We start from the raw sequence: 14,610 nt of genomic DNA, 5'->3' as shown, positions 1-14,610 counted from the left end.
AGTCCCCTGTTGCTAACCCTCCATGTGATCTCCATTTCTGTAGTTCTGTTTCTGTTCTAGTTGTTTGCTTAATTTGGTTTTGCTTTTGTTTTGTTTTAGGTGTGGTTCATAATTGTGAGTTTGCTGTCATTTTACTATACATGTTTTTTTATCTTCTTTTTCTTAGATAAGTCCCTTTTACACTTCATATAATAAGGGCTTGGTGATGATGAACTCCTTTAACTTGACCTTATCTGAGAAGCACTTTTTCTGCCCTTCCATTCTAAATGAAAGCTTTGCTGGATAGAGCAATCTTGGATGTAGGTCCTTGCCTTTCATGACTTGGAATACTTCTTTCTAGCCCTTTCTTGCCTGCAAGGTCTCTTTTGAGAAATCAGCTGACAGTCTGATGGGAACTCCTTTGTAGATAACTCTCTCCTTTTCTCTTGCCGCTTTTAGAACTCTCTCTTTCATTTTAATCTTGGTTAATGTAATGATGATGTGCCTTAGTGTGTTCCTCCTTGCGTCCAAAGAAGTTGGACTTCCTGGAAGTCTATTTTCTTTGCCAGATTGGGAGGTTCTCCTTTATTATTTCTTCAAATAACTTTTCCACTTGTTGCTCTTCCTCTTCCCCTTCTGGTACCCCTATAATTTGGATGTTGGAACGTTTAAAGGTATGCTGGAAGTTCCTAAGCCTCTCCTCACTTTTTTTGAATTCTTATTTCTTCATTCTTTTCTGATTGGATGTTTCTTTCTTCTTTGTGGTCCACTCCATTGATCTGAGTCCCAGTTTCCTTCCCATGACTGTTCGCCCCCTGTACATTTTCCTTTATTTCACTTAGTGTAGCTTTAATTTTTTCATCTAATTTGAAACCAAATTCTCTGAACACTCTCATCCCTTTTGCATCCTAAGTCTCTGAACCAAGTTTCAGTCTCTTTGGCATTTGATTCTTCAGCAGCTAGGACAATAATGATATCTAGGTACACTCCCATGTACACACAAATGTAAAATTGCAGGTCAAAATTCAGCTTGAAATATGACTTCCAAGTTTGAACTAAGCATCAAACACTTGATTTGTTAAAGTGTGTGGAACCCTGGCCAAGTGGCTCAGTTGGTAGGAGCATCACCTCCATACACCAAAAGGTCATGGGTTCAATTCCTGGTTGGGGAGCAGATGAAAGGCAACCAATCAATGTTTCTCCCTCTCTCTCTTCTTTCCACTCTTCTAAAATCAATAAATATATCCTTGGATGAGGATTAAAAATATGCATATATATAGAAAGTGAGAGTGGAAGTGGAATTATGGGATACAAGAATAGGATGGATGGACACTGTTCCCCATTTTTCCTTCTAGCTGTCTTGAACTTCCTTTCTCTTTATCTTCCCTCATCTGTTTTCTCTCTCACACCTTTTCTCCTCTTGAATTGACCAAGACATAAAACTTTAAAAATATATACTTTTAGTCCACTGTATTTTAGGTTTAGGAAGTAAATTCTTTTAAAAATCTAAAACTAGGGACTTCCAGCAAAGATGGAGGTGTAGGTACAAACACTGTGCTTCCTCCCACAACCAAAAGAAAGACAACAACAAATTTAAAAAACAACAACAACAACCAGAACTGCCGGAAAATCAAACTGTATGGAAGTCCAACAACCAAGGAGTTCAAAAAGAAACATTCATCCAGACTGGTAGGAGGGGTGGAAACAGGCAGCCAGGTGGAGAGAGCTCATGGTAAGGCAGCCACTAGAGGAGCGGGATGAGCAAGATGGTGGCTTGCAGACTGGGAGGTCCCACATTCACATACAGATAAACCAGGAGGAACAACTGGGGAGTGAGACAGACTATGCAACCCAGGGCTCCACTGTGGGGAAATAAAACTTCAAAACCTCTGACTGAAAACACTTGTGGGGGTTGAGGCAGCAGCAGGAGCAACTCCCAGCCTCACAGGAGAATTCGTTGGAGAGACCCATGGGGTCCCAGAATGTACACAAACATACCCACCTGGGAATCAGCACCAGAAGGGTCCAATTTGATTGTGGGTAGCAGGGGAAGTGACTGAAAATCGGTAGAGAGCAGAGCAAGTGGCACAGTTCCCTCTCTGACTCCTCCCCCGCATACAGCATCACAACGCATAGAAGTGTGTTGCCTTGTCCTGGTGGATACCTAAGGCTTTACCCCTTACTATGTAACAGGCCACTGAGACAAAAAATATAAAAGGCCCAAATGAAAGAACAGATCAAAGCTCCAGGAAAAAACAAACAAGTAAGCAATGAAGAAATAGTCAACCTATCAAGTGCACAGTTCAAAACACTGGTTATCAGGATGCTCCAGGGACTCACTGGGTATTTCAACATCATAAAAAAGACCCAGGCAGCAATGAAGGTTGCTTTATGTGAAATAAAGAAAAATCTACAGGGAACCAACAGTGATGGGCAGGAAATCAGGACTCAAATCAATGGTCTGGACCAAAAGGAAGAAAGAAAACATTCAACCAAAACAAAGTGAAGAAACAAGGATTTTAAAAAATGAGGAGAGGCTTAGGAACCTCCAGCACACCTTTAAACGTTCCAACATCCAAATCATAGGGGTGCCAGAAGGAGAAGAGGAAGAGCAACAAGTGGAAAACTTATTTGAACAAATAATGAAGGAGAACTCCCCAAATCTGGTGAAGGAAATAGATTTTCAGGAAGTCCAGGAAGCTCAGAGAGTCCCGAAGAAGTTGGACCCAAGGAAGAACACACCAAGGCACATCATAATTACATTACCCAAGAGTAAAAATAAGAAGAGAATCTTAAAAGCAGTAAGAGAAAAGGAGAGAGTTACCTACAAAAAAGTTCCCATCAGACTATCTGCTGATTTCTCAAAAGAAACCCTGCAGGCAAGAAGGGGCTAGAAAGAAATATTTCAAGTCATGAAAGGCAAGGACCTACATCCAAGATTACTCTATCCAGCAAAGCTATCATTTAGAATGGAAGGGCAGAGAAAGTGCTTCTCAGATAAGGTCAAGTTAAAGGAGTTCATCATCACCAAGCCCTTATTATATGAAGTGTGAAAGAGACTTATCTAAGAAAAAGAAGATCAAAACTATGAACAGTAAAATAACAACAAACTCACAGCTATTAACAACTGAATCTAAATTCAAAAACAAAAACAAATTAAGCAAACAGCTAGAATAGGAACAGAATCACGGAAATGGAGGGTTATCAGTGGGGGAGCAATAGGGGATAGACAGGGCAAAGGTACAGGGAATAAGTAGCATAAGTGGTAGGTAGAAAATAGACAAGGGGAGGTTAAGAATAGTATAGGAAATGGAGAAGCCAAAGAACTTCTATGCACAACCCATGAACATGAACTAAAGCGGGGGGGGGGGGCGATGCAGGTGGGAGGGGGTATGCAGGGTGGAGGGGAATAAAGAGGAGAGGAAATGGGACAACTGTAATAGCATAATTAACAAAATATGGTTTTTAAAAAAGAAAAAAATCTAAAACTCACTATAAGGTCTGTCTGGTTTTTGTGCACCCTTGAATGTACTTTGTCCTCTGGCTCAATGGTCTTTGGTAAAAGAGTCTCCCTATGAGAGAGCTTCACTGTGTATTCTCAGAAGAGAAAGACAGCTACACAAATCTGGAAGAGTATCTGAGGAGAGCTACATGGGAAGGAAGAGAAGAGGGAGAGGGTACTTCCTTTTTGCCAATGAGCCTTCAGACTGGGCTGTGTGGGAGGGCTTTATGAAAACAAAGACACAGATACCACAAGGATGGCTAGGTGGCACTAGAGAGCTGAGTGAAGTGGATGAAGAGCAGGTGGACCAAGTAGCATTCTACAGGGGCCCTCAGGAAATGCCTGAGTGTTTATGACAAACACTGAGGACATCACCAACAATGAGCCAGCCTCTGCTTTTCTTGATGGTAACCTGAATGCTAACCATCCCCACACACAACTTCTCCTTTCCTCCCTCCACCTCTGAGAGGCAAATGGGTGCTGAGATAGGACATTGTTTTCTCCTCCAGCACCCCAAAGTGTTTCATGTAAATACTTAGGACTTTCTACCCTGCCTTAGAGTTATCTGTCTATGTCTCAGTGACCCTACTAGATAGGTGAACTTTTTAAAGGAAAACTTTCTTCATTTGTTCATTTATTTGTCCATTCATTTATTAACTGCTGGGAACATGCAGTTCAACACATGGCCCCATATTTAGGTGTAGTTGGGAGCAGAGATGACAGGAATTATAATACATGTCTTAAATGTTTGAGGAAGGCATGCTACACAATGCTGAGGAAGGGGTGCCCCGGCCTGTCTAGGAACTCAGTGACACCTTCTCAGAAAATGGGCCCAGTCTTGAAGGAGAAGCAAGAGTTCACTGAGCAGATTGGTGTGGGGGGTGGTAGCATTCAGATGGGGGGACAAGAGACAGAGAGGTGTGAGAGAGAACAGGCTATGTTTGGAGCACCACAAATCTTTGCACTTTTTGAAGCACAAATTGAAGGAAGGAGAGTGTGGCAGAAGTTTAAGAGATGAGCTTCTCAAAGCCCTAGTTACTAGGGCCTAGTAGGTCTTGTTAAAGACTTGAGATTTAATACCACTGTATTAGTTTCCTGTTACTGCTATAACAAATTAACACAAACAGTGGCTTAACACAGTTCAAATGTATTATCGTTCTGGAAGTCAGAAATATGAAATAGGCCCCATTTTGCTAAAATCAAGGGGTTAGTGCATCTGTGTTTCTTCTGGAGGCTCTAGGCGAGAATCCATTTCCTTGCCTTTCTCAACTTCTAGAGGCCACCTGCATTCTTTGGCTCATGAGCTCTTCCCTATCTTTAGACCCAGCAGTGTGACATCTTCAAATCTCTCTCTTTTTGACCTCTATTTCCATCATCACTTCTCTTTTTCTGACTCTGGCCGTCCTGCCTCCCTCTCACAAGGACTCATGATCACACTGGGTCCACTGGTATAATCCAGAATAATCTCCCCATTTGAAATCCTTAAGCACATTTACAGAATCCCCTTAGCCATGTAAGGGTGAACATATTCACAAGTTTCAGGGGAACTGTTAGGAGGGGAACATCTTTGGGGGGCTATTATTTGGCCTGCCACACACCCACATAGCCCAGAGGCTGAAAACCAAGAATGTGCCTGTCCTTCTGGAGGAGCGGTAATGGAGAGGTCCTGAAATTGTGATGTGAGTGTCATTTATTGTGATATTTCAGAAACCTCTAATGGTCAAGCCTGAAGGACCAGGATCTTCACAAATGGGGAACTATGGGGAAGGTGGCTTTTGTCAAGGTACACCCTGGCTCCACCTGGCCCGTTTGGGGTGAGGCAGACCAAAAGGCCTGAAAGTGCCCTTACACCAGTGTGAGCAGTTCCTACAGCAGCCCTGGGAGAGTGGGTTGGACCAAGGGTGCTGGGGGAGAAAAAAAAAGGTGTACTGCTGAGGAAATGAGGGGGCCTGAGAAGGGGCCAAGATACGGTGACACGGCTAGCGTCAACACTAGGAACAACCCTGGGCATCTGCTTCATCCACTCAAGACCATTCAGTGACCCAGCGGTGCCAGGTTCCAATAGTGCCTGAGTAGGGTGGTAAGCTCACAGCACCCTAGGCTTTCGAGAAGGTGTCTGCAGGGGAGGCTCCTGACCTGACCCAGCACAGATCACACAGACTGCTGATATCATGAGGGGTCCTGCTGAGTCAACAGAGGACCCAAGAGGACTTGGGTGAGATGTGGTATTGAAACTGATGGGAGGATTTAGAATCCTACCTGAGATTTACCAACTTGTGGTTAGTAAATGTTTGATGAGTGAGCAAGAAAGTCCCAGGACCCCCATGAGGCTCCCCACAGTCACCAGCATCGCTTCTAGGGTGCCAGAGTGCCCAGTGTACATCACTAGGACTCTTAGTTATGAGAATTCCTAAGGGAAAAACAGAAGCCTCCAGCACTGTGTCCTCCCCTGGCAGCCACGTCACTGGCCTTTGCCAGGTAGAGGGAGTGTCCCAAAGGCTCAGGAGGATGGCCCCTGCATGTAAATATTCTATGTTCAGTTCCACCCTTGTTGAAGTAAACTAGCCCGTGTACCCACAGATTGTTTCTCAAAGCCAGTATCTCCTGGAAAACTTTCCTGAGGACCCCGCAGTTAACAGGGTCTGTCTGTGTCAGCTGTGTTGTGGTCACGTGGTGTGGCACAGTGCCCAGTTACAGCTATGGCTCTGCTGCTCTCTTGCTTACATAACTCATACTTCTTCTGAGTCTCCCTCATTTGTCAAGAAAAAAAGATGGTCAGATCACAGACCTAATGTTCTGTCATTTTTATTAATATTTATTACCACTTGTTGTTTTCTATCTGAGCCTTGATTACTGATTCGAGTTAGAAGTCCTCCAGCAAGGAACTGGGTTTTCAATCACTGTGAGCACACCATTACTCAACAAATGAGGATAATCAAGAACAGCTACGTGTAACTAGAAACAGCTGCACTTGAAACATACAGTGTTTAGATTGCGTAACCCTGTTATAGCTCATAAACTCTGGCTTTAGAATATGGCCCTAGGAATATACTTCAGTCTGGTTTTCTTTGACCAGTTCATCAATGAGTGGGTCAAGCTAAGACTGCTCTATGTCATCTACCTGTCATCTTCCTTTGGCATTTTAAAAACTGTATAACCTTAACATTCTCTATGCCATCTGTCATTACTGTCCATGAGCTTTCCAGAGTAGAGCATGTTCTGAGGAGAGAATAGTTTGTGTGTTTTTGCAATACTGCCATTCCCTGGTATTCTTGAGAAAGAGAAAGAGAATGTGTTTCTGGGTGTGTAATTAAATAAATAACATGTGTTCTTTTATTTAACAGCTGAAGCAATGGAAGGCATTTGAAGAGGAAAACCAAACAATTAGATGCATGGCCAAATATTTCAGCACTCCCAGCAAAAGCTGCCCTACCCAGTATGGTGAGGAACAGAACTGCCACGCCAGAGGAGAGAAAACCTCCATGGAAAGACTCCTCACTGAAGTAAGCAAGACCCCTGGCTGGTGGATTATCTATAAGGAACTCATGGCAGGCAGCAGTGGGCCCTAGCTGTCACATTGTTAATGTTCTTTCTTCTCCTCCTCCCATTCCCCCACTTCTCTTAGCCGCAGGCAAAACCTCAACATTTCCCCAGGGACTCTCCCATTGCTGACCTCACCCATTTTATTCGTTCACTGAACAGATGTACCAAGCATTGTGCTAAGTGCTGATGAATAAGACAAATGTAGTCCCTACCCTCATGGGGCTCACAGTCTAATGCAGGAAATAGATATTGGCCAATAGAATAAAGAAGGCAAAAAATAGGGTGATAAGACAGAAAAATGGGTGGCAAGGACAAGGGAACCTAATTTAGAGCTGTCAGAAAAAACTCTGTGAGCTGAGAACTGAAGGTTAAGTACAAAGTGGCCAGAAAAGAGTGCAGGGAGAAGCCTTCCAAACAGAGGAACAGCACTGTAAAGGTCCTGAGTTGTAGTGGGCACAAGCTGCTTCACTTGTGCGATATGTTCTTTCCTTACCTAGAGTAGTGTCCTCGTTCACAAGATCTTCTAGGGCCCCTTACTGTATCTGCAGCTTCTAACTAGAGATCTCAATCACCCCACCAACCCAGAGAGTCAGTAATGTCTAAAGATGGGGAGAGGGGCTGAATAGGTCCTCTGAATATCATAGTAGCACCAATGGAGGACTGGGGAGCCCCCAGCCCTTCTTTCTTTTGTACTTGAGCGAGAGCTGGCACCCCTCCCAGAACTGGGCACTGTGGTGTGGGCTTACGGAAAGCACTTGGGAAAGCTTGAGGCTGCCCTGCCTCAGGAAGGAGGCACAGGGCCCAGAAGAATTAGTATTTTCACACTCACTAAATTATAGTCCCCACCCCACCCCCCCACACACACATACACACACAATATAGAACGTACCTGACTAGGTGCAGTTTGGGAGATTGTTTTCCTGTGACTGGACGGACACGTGACCATCAGCAGTCCTTGTGTAAGAGGGTGGGATTAGCCATCCCCGTGCCCGCTCTCCATGCCCCTTCAGGCTCCCACACCACACCCCAGCCTGGACCTTTTTCAGTCATACTTCTTCTCTATTTCCATACTATTTATGAAGCATTCAGGACCTTATTTCAAAGCCAGGTTTCTCCCCACCTGGCAAGGGACTAGCATTGCCTTTTATACTCTGTGAAGTCTTCAAAGAAGCAGTTTTTTTTCTCAGCTCAACAGAAGGCCAGAGATTTGGCGAGAACAGCCAGGATGGTTTTCATTCACAATCAGCTAATGTTGGAACAGCCAAGTGGCCTGACTCTTTAGCCTTATGGTAATTTATGACGTGCTTTTTGTACTTCTGCCACACTATCCACCCTGTTTCCCATGCAGTGACTGAATCTGCTCTATCCAAAAAGATGCCTTGAATCTGCAGAGGAAGGGTCCTAATAGGGAGCAGATGTACAGGCAGTAAAAAGCTGGCCTTGCCCCAACACCTGGTACATCTTTCCCAGGAAAGGCCTGAGAACCAGCAGCCATCCTGGGGATTTGAGCAGGCCTACAGAGGTTCCAGCACATAAATCCTCAGCCCTGGCCCTGCCTGGTGGACGACACAGTGTCTCTCCTGCCTCCATATGTGCACAAACCCTGAGCCCAGCTTGTTGCAGCTTCTGACTCCAACTTCCCTCTGATGCAGCCCCCTCGGCCACCCTTACCTTGTCCTCCTCTTACTTTCCCATTATCTGGGGTCTACCTTCTCATTCTCACCTCCTTTGCTGCTGTGACCAGGGGTTCCCCAGATGCCATGCAGGGCAGCTCCCAACACCAACTTCCCAGGTTGTATGAAGGCCAGCAGGTAGAACCTTCCTTCTACACTCCACAGCAGAGGAAACCTACCTATTATTTTTCTTCCTTGTGCCATAGCAACAAAGAGTGATTCCATTTCTCCTTATGGCCTGTACCTTATGAAACATACTTGTGGATGTTTTGCTTCCCCAGATGTGCCAAAAGTAATAATTAATAAGCTCATTTAAATGCAGCTGCCATGATAGGTCAGATTTTGGTCTCATGGTAGCAGTGGCTCATACCACACCTCTAGTATGCAGCCATCATGAAAATAGAGTCCTACTTTTTTCTCTGAAAGATCCATCTCCAGCCAATTTCAGATGCTTGGTCTGCTGGGAGAAGAGTATTCTTCCCAACTCAGTATTTGTCCTGTTTTACTACACTCAAAGAAATTTGCAGATAAGGCATAAAAAGACAGCACTGAGAGTGTACTTGCTGGGTAGTTGTCATCAGTTGGTGACCTCCTCCTAACTCAGTGAGGCAGTAGAGGCCTCCTGAAGCCAGCCTGACAATGTGCAGGGTGGACTTCACGAGGACGGGCTGCTGAGGAGGAAGAGAGTCAGGGTCCCTCCTGGGTAATCAGCACAGCCACCCCTATGTGATGCTCAGAGAGCTCTCTGACACCACCCAGGTATCATGCAGAGCCCGAATGAATGTCTCCCAGTTACTCATCCCCTCTGCTCCTGGGGAGTCCTAGAATCCTCTAGATTGCCCCAGCAATGCTCAGAGCACCACTCTGCAGGTGAGGAAAAGAGAGAATGGGCAGGCTCAGCTGCAAGTCCCTTCCCCTTATTCACCAGTTTCCCACTGGTCTGGGACTCTCTCCCAATGACAAAAGAAGTAGACTAAACCAGGATGTAAGTAGGAGAGCCAATATTAGAGAAATCACCTTTCTGCTTATAAGTAGAGAGCAGCAGATCTGCCTTGAAGTTGCTGCCAGAGACCATGGCTGGACTAGTTTACCAGATACTGCTTTCAGAAAGGGTCACTTCTGGTCAGAGCTCACCTGAGCTCTGGTCATCTCAGCTTGAGAAGACACCACAGGTTTGGTCCATAGGCAACTTGTATCAGGTCTTCTAGAGAAAGGAAACATCCTTTTATTTCCAGGGCATAATAAATGGATGTCCAAATGCTCATCCTCAGTTTCTAACAAGGATGGCAACAATGAGGCAGCATTTTGGTATTTGAACAAGCAGTTCCTAGAACACAATGCTTGTGTTATCACCTTCTCCAAACCCTGGATCCCAGCTGTCTGCCCCAAGACCATCAGTTCCCCACCCTGCTCTACTGCCTTTGATCATCAGAAATTTCAGAAGGTGGACCTAAGGTCTGAGCTAGGGAAGCTGCTGCTGTACCACCAGAGGATGCATAGGGCACACCCACTGCCGGTGCTTTTCCCCTACTTCATGCCCATGATCTCGGTTAGGACAGACACACCTCTGCAGCTCACACCTGCCAGGCCTCCTGGGCATAGCCTGTGTATCAAATAACAGCCATGTGACAGGTAGGCAGCTCAATAGCAGAAATGCCCCAGCCTCGTTCATCTTCTGGACTTCATTCTAGATCCGTTGAATGAAGCTATCAGAGAGTCTGACCCAACAATTCTATTTAAAGAAAAAAAAAGCTTCTCCAATACTTCCAACACCTGCCCTTCTGTAGGAGATACTAGTAACTTTTCACCTTCCACCCCGTGGTCCAGCCAAGGCAGGTGGTAACACCAACCTGAGATTCTCATTGGCCCCTTCTGGCTCCAGCCTTATTTCTTTGGCCCAGGAATCTCCACCCTTCTCTCTGTTTTTCCATTTTCTAGTCTGTTTAGCAAGAGACAAAATACTTGTTTTCCCCACTCAATCATCCCCTTGAGATGCGCTTCAAATTCATTTGCATTTTGCAAAAGTGTGATAAACTGGAGTTGGGCCATTTTTCAGGCTTGTGTCCTGGAGAGTGACCTTTCCCTCCCAGTTCTCAAAAGTGTGTGCCCCAGCCAGCAAGCAGCAAGCTGTGTCTCCTCCAACTTCCTGTCTCACGGACAATGCCACAGAGTGGGGACATGGGGCGATGAAGACCGCACTACAGTACATCATGGTTCGCCTTCACTGAATGCCTGCGCCAGTGACTGCACCAAGCACTTTGTGCACAACATGTGTTTCCACTTTGTGGAGGTGCCTTCTCACAGCCCCATTCACCAGCTAATACACAGAGCAGCTGGGATTTAAACCAAGGTCCCTTGGTGCCACACTTTTTCCCCCATGGGAAATTGCGTGAAAACCTTCAGCAGCATCTTTTGTTGATGGTTTTGCTTTTATCTTACAGAAAAATGCTGTGATTGAAAGCCTGCAGGAACAAGTAAACAACGCCAAAGAGAAGCTAGTGAGGCTGATGTCAGCTGAGTGTAACTATGACCCCCCAGAGTGGGCTGTCTTTCCTGCCTCTTCCCACAGTGAGGATGGCCAAGCCACAGCCCCCGTGCATGGCCTGGCAACTCAAAGGCATTCGCTATGCTTCTCTGACTCTCAGAATGGTACCAGTGCGGCTGCCCAGGACTCCCAGACTACCTCAGTGCCCTCCCCGAGTGCACAAAGCTTCAAGGGGCCGGGGAAGGACTCTGGCTCCTCGCCAGGGCAGATGTCTGACTTGAGAGACCTTTCTGATCATTTAAATTTGGGCTACAGTCAGAAGCCACAGGCTGAGCAAAGCCAGGATGCAGAAAAAAGAGACCAGGAACCCATGGCCTCCCACCAGAGTCTCATACCAGGTGAAGAAGGCTCTGTTCCTAGGAAACTGGGGCAGCTGGAGAACTCAGGGGAGCCCCAAAAGCAGCTGTCCAGGGTCAATTCAGTGATCAGGGAGAAGCTTCAGGAAGTCTTACAAGATCTAGGCCTGGGCCACAAGGCTCCACTCCCCTCTTCCCTGTCTTGTCCCCAGCAACCCTGGAAGAGTAGTGCTGCCCACAGCACCTCAAAGATGCCCCTCCCTAAGGAGCTGGGCTTTAGCCCACACATGGTGAGGAGAAGGCGGGCAGCACAGCGGGCTCGCTCACACTTTCCAGGCTCTGTACCCTCATCTGTGGGGCATCGGGCAAATAAGATTTTATCTGGTGCAAAAAGTAGGTTAAATGTGCAGAACGGGGACAGCCTCTCCTTGGACCCCCAAACTGCTGATTTGAGGGTACCCTCTTCCAAGAAGCCCTCACTACTCTCAGATCCTCAAGGCAAGCCAAGCACCCCAAAGAACAGCAAACAATGCCAGCCAGAGTCCCAGGGGACTGGAAGGAGCCGTGCAGCCTTTCCCCATCAGCCTCCTAGTTCTGGCCAGGCACAGTGTCCTGCTGGCCCACCCCTATCCAGAGCCTCACCAGATTTGCCTGAGCAGCAACAGCCACAGTCCCGGGGGTCTCTAGACTGTCCCTCCCTTTCTTCTCCATGCAACTACCTTGACACTGAGTCCAGCAGCTCAGATGAGTTCTTCTGCCACTGCCACCGGCCATACTGTGAAATCTGCTTCCAGAGTTCCTCTGATTCCAGTGACAGTGGCTCGTCAGACACTGACCCTGAGCATGCTGGGGGGCTGGCTTCCTGGGAAAAGCTGTGGGCCCGCTCAAAGCCTGTCGTGAACTTCAAAGATGACTTGAAACCCACCCTGGTATGAAACACAGCAGAGCAGGTCTGGATACAGAGGTTAGTTCAGGACAAGCTGTACCAAGGCCTCCAGGAGGAAGGCCAGGTCTGGCTTTTGGGGAACACACCAGCATCCTGCATTGAGCAGCCCTTACCATGTTTCACCAGTGCTCACTTGATCTATAAAAAGAAAGGTATTTCCTGTCTTGTTACTACCTCATAGCATTCCTGTAGAAGACTCCAGCTGAGTGACCATAAAAGTTACTCTATGGATAAAAGGTGCTACGTGAGCACAGAAACTTTTCTGTACTAATCAGCCTGTATTCTACAAAACTCTTAATACATACCAGATGGATGACTGGTGGACAGACAGATGGAGAGATGGAAGGAAAAGTTCTGCAGAATCAGAATTGAGGACTATGATCCGTCAAAGTGGCCTTTTGGTGACAGACCTGCTACAAAGATAAGTTTCCTACATTCTTGAGCGTCCCATTCTTGGAAGGGGGCACGGTTGTGTTTCTGCTGAAGGTTATAAACTGCACCACCCACTGGGTTCCAGCTCTTACAAGACCCGACTCATAGCCACCTCCACAGCACTATTTGGCGTTCATGTTTTCCCACCATCACGGCAGCTCGTCATCGTCCCTGAGGCAGTCAGGGCTCAGGCTACCCAAATCTTGCTCCTGGGCTTGAGTAGCACCTGATGTCCAGGCTGCCTTCTGGTCCTGTGGTCCATTCCTCAGATCCCACCAGTGGCACAGGTCAGCACACTGGCGGCCTCTGTTGCAGTGTGGGAGGCCTTGTTGTTGTTGGTCAAGAGGCACTTTTGGTGCAATTGGGGTCATGTAGCCATCAGTGGATAAATAAACCTGGAAATAGAAAATGGGGGGAAAGAAGGCAGGAAAGCAAACGGGTTTTGATCATTTACCTTGAGTTTGGCACAGTACTTGGTAGTATCAAATTTCAATAATTCCTTGTGATAAGCCTGGAAAGTAGACAGATGGGAAACATACAGCTTCGAGAACTGAAGTGGCTTTCACAATGTCACACTGCTAGACAGTGGCTGATGTAGGACTTGCACACAGCTCATGGGACTCCAAGTTGGTAGTTTTCCTTGGGATACAGCTTTTTATTCATTCTTTTGGGAGTGGCAAGCAGGGCTTGGCAGCCCAGGCAATAAAGCAAGGGTAGTGTGGGAAAGCTGAGATGTGTTCACCCTGGAGTCCAGGACACTTGCCCCAAGATAGCAAAACTGGGTTCTCCTTGCAGAGCAGCCCTCACTGCCTCAAGGCCCACCTGCACCTCTCAAGGGTGCTGGGGAGCTGGTGAAGGATCAATGTGGGGAACTTGTCTGCTGCCAGAGCCACAGGGAAAGCATAGACAGGTCCACTTTGCTTGCTGCTAAGCTATTGTTGTTTGGAGGCCGTTCTCTGCCCCTATCTGTGTGTGTGTACATGTTCATATGCAGGAGTCTAAGCCTCATTAGACATGCCCGGGGTGGGGCATTCAGCTCTAAATGTCCCACAGAAGATTTGTCATGGACTCACGGAGGCTGCTGATACTCATGAATATCAAGACACTGGATTGGGAGGTCCTCCTGGTAGCAGAGCTCCTTCTGTCATCTAACTTCTACATACAAATGTCACAACTTATTGTGCATGTGGGTTTGTAGTATCTGTTTGTGCTGTTTGTTTGTTGTCCAAGTGATAGCTTAATAAAAGAGAAATGGCTCTCAAGGCAAGTCTCTTCAGAAATTGTGGTCTTGGGCTGGGGAGTAGAGGCACAGAGAGTGGACACATAGAGGCCTTCAGAGTTGGCACTGGGTTACCTTGGGTTTCCAAGTGTTACAGATATCATTTGTGACAGAAACACCTGCCCCAGAGCCTAGAGGAAATTCTGGAGAACCTGGACTCATGTCACCCATGGGGATCCTGTGGTTGCCCTTCACCTCCTCCTTTCCTGTCAGCTCCTTCAGCTCCCTTCCTCTCAGTATGTCACCACTAGGCACCTACCGTTTATGAGTGTGGACTATGCAGGCTCTACACCTGGCCATCTTTCTATCCTTCTCACTCTCTCTGCTCCTACATTCTTGGTCCCACCATTCCAGCCCTTTTGCATCTCCATTCCTCTTCTATCTTGAATTCTTTTCCCTTCTTTGCATACCTTGT

The 14,610-nt window shown here is 46.6% G+C and overlaps 1 protein-coding gene across 2 annotated transcripts in view; it reads left to right on the top strand.

The window, feature by feature from the left end:
• GPR156 (G protein-coupled receptor 156) overlaps window positions 1–14,166 on the top strand; it is a 100,165-nt gene extending 85,999 nt beyond the window's left edge. For both annotated transcript variants that reach the window (XM_045851525.1, XM_045851523.1), the window contains 2 exons: window positions 6,826–6,984; window positions 11,139–14,166. In XM_045851525.1, coding sequence (XP_045707481.1) covers window positions 6,826–6,984; window positions 11,139–12,473 — 1,494 coding nt within the window. In that variant the 3' untranslated portion in view covers window positions 12,474–14,166. The remainder of the gene's footprint in view (window positions 1–6,825; window positions 6,985–11,138) is intronic.
• The last annotated feature ends 444 nt before the right edge of the window (window positions 14,167–14,610 follow it).

The sequence above is a fragment of the Phyllostomus hastatus genome, unplaced genomic scaffold, assembly GCF_019186645.2.
Source record: "Phyllostomus hastatus isolate PE091 unplaced genomic scaffold, TTU_PhHast_1.1 phas_contig_86, whole genome shotgun sequence".
Classification (NCBI taxonomy): Eukaryota; Metazoa; Chordata; class Mammalia; order Chiroptera; family Phyllostomidae; genus Phyllostomus; species Phyllostomus hastatus.
Note: the sequence above shows the minus strand (reverse complement) of the source record. Positions and strands in the feature narration are given on the sequence as shown.